Source organism: Galeopterus variegatus, unplaced genomic scaffold (assembly GCF_000696425.1).
Source record: "Galeopterus variegatus unplaced genomic scaffold, G_variegatus-3.0.2 Scaffold6809, whole genome shotgun sequence".
NCBI lineage: Eukaryota > Metazoa > Chordata > Mammalia > Dermoptera > Cynocephalidae > Galeopterus > Galeopterus variegatus.
Window position 1 is genome coordinate 47,317 of NW_007732920.1, and position 8,693 is coordinate 56,009.

The 8,693-nt window shown below is 52.0% G+C and overlaps 1 protein-coding gene across 1 annotated transcript; it reads left to right on the forward strand.

Moving 5' to 3' along the window:
- Positions 1–1,304: 1,304 nt before the first annotated feature.
- Positions 1,305–6,627, forward strand: UBE2S (ubiquitin-conjugating enzyme E2S). The gene is made up of 4 exons (XM_008591281.1): positions 1,305–1,675; positions 2,310–2,457; positions 3,912–4,102; positions 6,081–6,627. Exons 1-4 carry the CDS (start codon positions 1,673–1,675, stop codon positions 6,405–6,407), a joined length of 669 nt encoding a protein of 222 aa, XP_008589503.1. The 5' UTR covers positions 1,305–1,672; the 3' UTR covers positions 6,408–6,627.
- Positions 6,628–8,693: the final 2,066 nt, after the last annotated feature.

Sequence of the window (8,693 nt, forward strand, 5' to 3'; positions counted from 1 at the left end):
TGTGCTGCAAGTTTCTTTTATACCTTCCTTTTTCCTTTTCCAGGAAGCTGAGGCTCCTTGAAAGGAAGATGGTAGCCAAGAGTCTTTTCAGGTTCCCGTGGCCAAGTTAGGCCCAGATACTGCTGGTCCTGTGCACGACTAAAAAGGCCAACAAACTAAACTGCTATGGGAGCACCAAGGTGCTAAGATGTGCGGAGGATGCCTCTGCCTCGCGTTCTGACCCACAGACTGGCAGGGATGCCCTGAGATGGGCACCACGTCCCCACTGCACGGATAAACAAACAGGCCAAGTTCAGCTTCCGGGCTTCCTCCTCGCTTGGCAAATCCTAAGGGCTGCCCAGGCAGCTCTGGCCGCCCTTTTCCAGGCAACTGTGTGTCCATTCCCTAAACTGGGAAACTGAGTCCCAGAGAAGTCCTGTGGCTGGTGGCCATGGATCAGTCACAGACAGAGAAATGCCCCGAATAAGGCATTGGAACTCTCCCAACTCCTTTCCCTGGCATCAGAAAGGATCCCAGTGCACATTTGCAACATAAGGAAACAGGCCTGGCGCCCTCCATGAGGCCTGATGGGGTCAGAGGTTACACACTTAAGGGCCAGGAGGTCCAAACCGGCAAGGTTATTCGAACTGGCCATCGAACTTCTGCAACACAGGTCACAGATCAATGCCAGCACAAAATGGCACCTGGTAGAAAACTGTAAATTGATTTCCAGCGCCACCCACACCACGGCTGAGAGGAGGCTTGTGCTGGGAGGCAGCNTAAATTGATTTCCAGCGCCACCCACACCACGGCTGAGAGGAGGCTTGTGCTGGGAGGCAGCGCATCCTCTATTTGTATACACAAAAAATCATCAAATTTCATTGGCTAGGAGCGGTTTAGCCTGAACTAAACTGGCTCCACATTGGTCGTTCTCCATTCCCGACTGTTACCCCGCCCCCCGAACCGCATTCTCCATCAGGGATTGGCCCGTGCGAGTCTCGTGACCTCCAGTTCACAATCGCGTATACCTATTGGCCCGAGTGCCTTCCATCACGCGTTTAAAACCCCGAGTTCCTCCTCCCCTCGCTCCGCCCCGGCCTCCAGTCCGACCGTTAGGCGCGTGCGCGATTTCCTCGGCGTCAGGGCGCGCGCGCGTACGCCGGGCTGCGGAGGTGTCTCATTCAAACGGCCCAATCAGCGCCCGCGTCGCATCCCTCGTCCCCGTTCCTCTCTACTTTTCCTTCTCAGCGCTTCCATGCTCCGGGTCCCCTCCCTGACTCCCCCACGGCGCCCCCAATAGTCGGCCCACCGCGCAGCACCCGCCCTAGCTTCTCCCGCTTCTGACCGTGGATTGAGGAGTCTGGGCAAGAGCGTCGCACGCCAAGGAACGTGCGCGCTGACCTCACGGGTCGAGGCGCGTCGCTGCAGGGCCGTTTGGGGGCGGAGGCGTGGCCTGCGGGCAGATATAAAAGGGCTGTGGTGCGCGCGCGGGCGGCTTAGTGCGGCCGGGTACCCGTGGTGGTGGGGTTGCTGTGTCGTTTTACGGCGGGCGTCGGAGCCAGAGGGGTGTGGAGTGGGGCTGCCGGGGCCTCGCCAGGGCCGCAGCGGCAGCAGTTGGGCCCCCCGCCCCGGCCGGCGGCCCGAAGAGCGCAGGAAGGGGGCCGGGGGGACCCGCCCCCGGCCCGCCGCAGTCATGGTAAGCGCGAGCGGCCGGGCCCGAAAGGGACAGTCGGGGGGCTCCCCTGGAGAAGTAGACGAAGTCTCAGAAGCCTTGAGGGATTTGAGGGCCCGCCTGGGGGTCCGGGGCCAGGGATGGGCCCAAGGTTCTTCTCGCAGGCGGGGCAGGAACCTGGGCGGCCCGCCGCCTCCCTAGTGGGAAAGGCCCGGCCGAGTTTCGGGAAGGCTTCGGGCTCTTTGCAGCCCACCCGTGGGTGTCATCCCGAGCAAGGATGCCTCGCCTCCACCTCCAGGCCTGAGCCGTGGTTTTGAGGATGGCTTTACTAAGATTAGTTGGGGAAGGGAGACAGGGTAGGCCTCAGGCCTAGCCTACTTGAAACCATTGGGGGTCCATGCGGTACTAGGAAATGGCTTTGGGGGCTTCTGGGGTAGATGGAGCCATCCGGAAGCCCCCCTCGGAGGCTTACCCCATTTCTGTTTGGAAGTCAGCCTGGGAACGGCGGCTGAAGCATCCTGGGTGTGTGTCTGGGAGCCGAGGGCTGATTGACAACCTGGAACCGCAGGGTCAAGACTAGAGCGGTAACTGCATCTTTAGACCCTGCAGGAGGTCCACCTCTGCTTGCTGCTTATCCTCTTCTCTCATCCCTGCCCAGAATTCTAACGTGGAGAACCTGCCCCCCCACATCATACGCCTGGTATACAAGGAGGTGACCACGCTGACTGCAGACCCTCCCGATGGCATCAAGGTCTTTCCCAACGAGGAGGACCTAACTGACTTGCAGGTCACCATCGAGGGCCCTGGTGAGTTTCGGAACGAAAGAAGGAAAAGCTGCTTCTTAGGTCCTTCAGTCATTCAGCTCTAAGACAGATGACTTCAAAGCACCCATTACAGGCCAGGCCCTGTGTCAGGTGCTGGGGATGCAGAGGTGGTCAGGACAGGCACAGCTTCTTGTGGTGCTCATGGTCTGCAGGGCAGGATATCAGAAATGACAAATAATGTATCCTTTTCCCATAAGTGTTGAGAAATTCTTAGCTGCTGAAATAGCATATAATGGGCATCAGGCACAGCTTCTTGTGGTGCTCATGGTCTGCAGGGCAGGATATCAGAAATGACAAATAATATATCCTTTTCCCATAAGTGTTGAGAAATTCTTAGCTGCTGAGATAGCATATAATGGGCACCTTACCCAGATTTGGGGTGGGATTATTAAATATGGCTTCCCTGGGACCTGAGGGTGGGTAGAGTTTAAGGAGTGGGAAGAGAATTCCAGGTGATGGGAATAGCATCAGCAAAGGTCTGGAGGATGGGCCAGATGATCTCAAATCCCATCCTGCTGTCAGTGTGAAGGACTCTGGAGACATAGCAAGGAGCAAGCCAGACACAGCATTGTGGGATTGACAAGTAATGAAATCTAGTGTTTGCATATAACTGTTTAATTGTGCACTGATTTAGAATAGTTTCATGCAAACTACATTTCTGTCATCTGAATTTCTACAAAGTAAGCCAAGATGTTACAAGAGCATATGGAGAAAGAGTCTAGTCTGGAGTGGTGATGGTTAGGAGACAGTCAGGGAACACCTCCCTGAGGTGGTGACAGTTAAGGTGATTCATATCTTGCTACGTGGGGTGGTTGGGGGACTGGGGAGGAGTTTGGAAAGGAAGCTGGTGGCAGGTTTCAAGCAGGGTTGTGACCAGTCTCTACAGATTTCCCTTTGACTGCAGTGGAGAGAGGGGAGCTAGATAGGGTAGAAGCTGGAGGCCAGTCAGGAAGCTTTGTTGATGGGGCTGGATGTGGGAGCTGAGGTGGGAATGGCAGCCATGATACCCAGGTTTTAAGACCAAAGCAAGTAGGTGAATGAGAGAACCCACTTACCAAGTTGACAGAACTATTGGATCATCTGCCTGAAAGGCTTCCATGTACAAGTCTAAGATAAGTGTGTCTGCCTTCTGGGAGGGGTACATGACTACGGCCGTCACTTGGGAGAGAGGAGAAGGGGTATATAGGGGGTAGACTAGGGCTTGGTGGTGACACAGGTGGGGGCTGCAGGACAGGGCATAACTCTGAGGTGAGGTGGGTTTCCTATGGCCACTTGGGACCCTAGGCCTTTCCTCCTCTCAGGAATCCCCTAGCCTGGTGGAGGAGACGTCAGGGCACTGTCCTCACTGCCAGATTATGGAGATTGGGCTTCAGAGTGTTGTGGGGTGCTGGGAGTCTTGAGTGTCCTCACCCAGTCCCCCAATCCCTCCACACCAGAGGGGACCCCATATGCCGGAGGTCTGTTCCGCATGAAACTCCTTCTGGGGAAGGACTTCCCTGCCTCCCCGCCCAAGGGCTACTTCCTAACCAAGATCTTCCACCCAAATGTGGGTGCCAATGGCGAGATCTGCGTCAACGTGCTCAAGAGGGACTGGAAGGCTGAGCTGGGCATCCGACATGTGCTGCTGGTAAGTTCCAGGCTGGGCCTGGGCCCCCTCCCTCCTTCTGGACATCCCAGTGATATCTGAGCCATGGTGCTTTGTTTTCTTTTTTTAAAACAACTCTGAAATAGTTGAGGGTTTCCATATAAAAATTCAGGTTCCTAGCATTTCTGGGAAATTCTGGAAATATTAGCAGTGCTGGACTCAGGGTGCCAAGTATCATTGTGCTTTAAAAACATAATTTAAAATTTACTAAAGTATACAGTTCAGTGGTTTTTTAACAGTTCAGTGGTTTTTTAATAGTTCCAAAGTTTGTGCACCCATCACCACTGTATTCTGGAACGTTTTCATAAGCCATTGTATCTCAGCCAGGGATGATTTTTGCCTCCTCCCAGGGACATCTTGCATTGTAGGAAACATTTTTGATTGTCGAAACGGGGTTGGGGGGGTGCGGTACTACTGGCATCTAGAGGGTGGGGGCCAGGGACACTGTTCAACATGTACAGTGTGTGGGCCGGCCCGGTGGCGCACTGGATAGTGCACCGCTTGGGAAGCGCAGCGGCGCTCCCGCCCGAGGGTTCGGATCCCACATACAGACCGGTTCCCGCTCACTGGCTGAGCGAGGCGCGGGAGCAACACCGAGGGTTGCAATCCCGTTGCCGGTCCCCGGTCCGGTACAGGGACAACACTGAGGGTTGCGATCCGTTGCCGGACACGGAAAAAGACAAAAAAAAAAAAAACATGTACCGTGTGTGGGACGGCCCCACAACACAATAATTCGACCCCGGTGTCAGCCGAGGTGGAGATACCCTATACTACACCACTGCTCCCAGGTTTCCCCAGGCCATTCAAAGCATTTAGGTCACCTGCTGCCTTCTGCACTCCTCTTGCAAACTAAAAAAAAAAATGTACTTAAATTTCTAATGAACCCCTGGGGCAGGTGGGGAATTGGGGTTTCTTGCAGGGAACTGGGAGAAGATTGAGCTCTAAGATAAACATATCCCAAACCTCTCCCTCCCGCCTGTTTCACCTTTCTCTCCCTGGGGTGTCAGGGGCATCTGCTGGGAACACTGGAGTTGAGCTCTGAGACAGGGAAAACAGGCCCTGGCAGTACTGGGCCTGCTGGCTGATGGGTCTGCACCTGGGCCTGACAGGCTCTGCTGGGGAGGGAGCACGGGAAGAGCAGCCAAACCTCCAGTTTAGGGATGCAGTGATAAGAATTAGGGTGGGATACTGTGTCCCTGATCATCATTAGTGATGTCAGCTGAGCCAGGTGTTCTGCATGTGTCAAACAGCAGCCCTGGGAGGAGGCAAAAATCATCCCTGGCTGAGATACAATGGCTTATGAAAACGTTCCGGAATACAGTGGTGATGGGTGCACAAACTTTGGAACTATTAAAAAACCACTGAACTGTATACTTTAGTAAATTTTAAATTATGTTTTTAAAGCACAATGATACTTGGCACCCTGAGTCCAGCACTGTCACCTACTCAAAGCAAGGCTTCTTCCTTTGTTCCTGGGGGCGTTACGGGTTCCCTTTTAGAAGGAAAATGGGAGGGGGCAGACACCACACTTAGGGGCTGTGGCTGGTCTGCCCAGACCCACTTCAGCTTGGCTGCTGGCTCTCCCTCTGAACCACAATGGGACTCAAGCCCCAGGCTCAGACAAATAATGGACCTCCTGAGAGAGGAGCCTGGCTTTATCCCCATCACTCAACAAGGGGCTCAGAGAACCAGGGATATTAAACCATTAGGCCAGACTTGTCCTTGGCATTGTTTTCTTTTCAGAACATTTACTGTAAGTAAGGGAAAGGAGAGGTGGCCAGTGAAGGTGTCACCAAGCAAAGATGAGAAGGATGTGGGTGTGAGCTTGGCCTGAATCTGATCTCAGAAAGCAGAGTTGGGAGTAGAGGGATCAGCCAGTGCAGAAGCCAAAAGGCTGGACAGTCTTGTGGAACCTTGGGGGTTGCCTGACCCTCCCTGACGGTGGGCCCTCTCCCCACAGACCATCAAGTGCCTGCTGATCCACCCTAACCCTGAGTCTGCGCTCAATGAGGAGGCAGGCCGCCTGCTCTTGGAGAACTACGAGGAGTACGCTGCCCGGGCCCGCTTGCTCACCGAGATCCATGGTGGTGCAAGCGGGCCCAGTGGCGGGAGGGCTGAGGCCAGCCGGGCGCTGGCTAGTGGTGCTACAGCCTCCGCCAATCCCGTGGTCCCTGGGGGCCTGGGAGGAGCAGAGGGTCCCATGGCCAAGAAGCATGCAGGCGAGCGAGATAAGAAGCTGGCAGCCAAGAAAAAGACGGACAAGAAGCGGGCACTGCGGCGGCTGTAGTGGGCTCTTCTCCCTCTTTCCACCCCTGACACCATTGTCCCCTCCTGGCCCCTCTGTCCAACTCTGTGTCTAAGTTATTTAAATTATGGTCGGGGTGGGGGAGGGCATGGGGAGCACTGGGACCTGATTTGTTTTTCTAAATAAAGTTGGAAAAGCAGCTTCTGTGCCTCACAGGTACCCCAGGACCATTGGGTCTGCCATGTGGCTCAGAGCTGTTGGAGTCCTTGTTCTGGCCCTCTCAGTGCACATAGAGGCTCACAGGCTGCAGCATTGGGTCCATCTGGTTTGCAGGCCTCCTGTTTGAGGTTTGGGGCCACCTCTGTCCATGCTGTGGGAGGGAGAAGTCATTATCCCTCTCAGGTCAGATTTCCAATCTAAGGTGAGGTGGGGGTCCCAGAGCCTGCTCCTGGTAGCCTGAATGGTCCCTGCCCTTGCTCCTTCCCTCAAAATGGGCGCTTTGGTGTGGCAGTGGCCTTTCTGCCCTGGACAGCCCTGGGTGAGCAGTTCACTCTCACCTTGACAGTCTGCTTCTGGACTGGGGCAAGGCTCTATTTATCCCCTTTCTTCATCTGATCCAAGCTCGGGCCTTAGGATTGGCTTTTCCCTTGTGGGCAACAAAGCCTGTTCCCATGTGTATTTTTGCATAACAGATTACAACCCAGAGGCTTAAAACAACACCCATCTCAAAGTCTCTGTTGGAAGCATGTGTAAGGCTAAGCTGGCTGCTCTGCTCAGTCTCACAGGTTGAAATTGAGGTATCTGTTGGCTGTGTTACTGTGTTAAGGTTTTCTCAAGCCCACATGGTTATTGGTTGATTACAGTTTTTGTGGTTTTAGGGCTAAAGGCTCTTTTCACCTCCCAGAAGCTTTCCTTCTACATGCCCTGCCAGGCCATACTTAAGGGCTCACCTGATTAGATCAGGCTCAGTATTTTCTGTTTTTCTTATTCCAGTCTAGATTTATCAGTTTTATTGCTTTTCTCAAAGAACCAGCTTTTGGTTTCATTGATTTTCTCTATTGTTTCACCAATTTCCGCTCTTTTTTATTTCCTTCTTTTTTACTTTGGGTTTAAATTTCTTTCTTTTTTTTGTTAATATGACCGATAAGGGGATCTTAACCCTTCACCTGTTGTCAGCACCACGCTTTCCCAAGTGAGCCACGGGTCGGCCCTAAATTTCTTCTTTTTTTTCTAGTTTCTTAAGGTTGAAACTGAGATAATTGATTTTTAGCTTTTCTCCTTTTCTAACCTTAGCATTTAAAGCTAAAAATTTCCTTGTATGTACTGCTTTAGCTGTATCCCACAAATTTTTTTTTTTTTTTTTTTTTTTCCTTTTTTTTGGCTTTTTTTGTGACCGGCAATGGATCGCAACCCTCAGTGTCGCACCCGGACCGGACCGGGACCAGCAACGGGATCGCAACCCTCGGTGTTGCGCCTGCACCTCGCTCAGCCAGTGAGCAGCTGGTCTGTATGTGGGATCCGAACCCTCGGCGGGAGCGCCGCCGCACTCTCAAGCGGCGCACTGTAGCAGTGCGCCACCGGGCCGGCCCTCACAAATTTTGATATGTGTGCTTTCAATATCATTTTATATCATTTCAATATTTTCTAATTTCCTTTGTAATATGTTATTAGGCCCATGAGTTACTTGGGAATGTGTTGTTTAATTTTTAAATATTTGGGAAACGTAGACATTGTTAATTTTGGTTTTTGTTTTTTGTGTTTTTTTGGCAGCTGGCCCGTATGGGTATCTGAACACTTGACCTTAGTGTTACCAGCACCACATCTCCCAAATGAGCTAAACAGCCAGCCTGACACTGTTAATTTTGTTTCCCTGTGTAGTGTGGTTAATTTTTTCTGGTCTGTCTTCTAGTTGGCTAATTCTTCATCTGCATCCAAACTGCTGCCAGTCCTGCTCAATACTTTTTTTACATTGATTTTTTTTAATTTATAAACATTTATAAACATTGTTTAAGTCTATCATTATATTACTCTTTGTGTCCTGTAGATGTTTTCAAGTTTGTCTTTTTTTTTTTTATAAAGATGACCGGTAAGGGGATCTTAACCCTTGACTTGGTGTTGTCAGCACCATGCTCTCCCTAGTCAGCAACTGGCCATCCCTATATGGGATCCGAACCTGTGGCCTTGGTGTTATCAGCACTGCACTCTCCCGAGTGAGCCACAAGCCGGCCCATCAAGTTTGTCTTTTTAATGCTTTTTTTCCTCACTGAAGTTCTAGAGACAATGTTTATATATATATATATATATATATATATATTTTTTTTTTTTTAG

Coding starts and splice junctions, on each gene's coding strand:
- UBE2S (XM_008591281.1), top strand. Junction 2,458..3,911: donor GGTCACCATCGAGGGCCCTG/GTGAGTTTCGGA, acceptor CCTCCACACCAG/AGGGGACCCCATATGCCGGA. Junction 4,103..6,080: donor GCATCCGACATGTGCTGCTG/GTAAGTTCCAGG, acceptor CTCTCCCCACAG/ACCATCAAGTGCCTGCTGAT.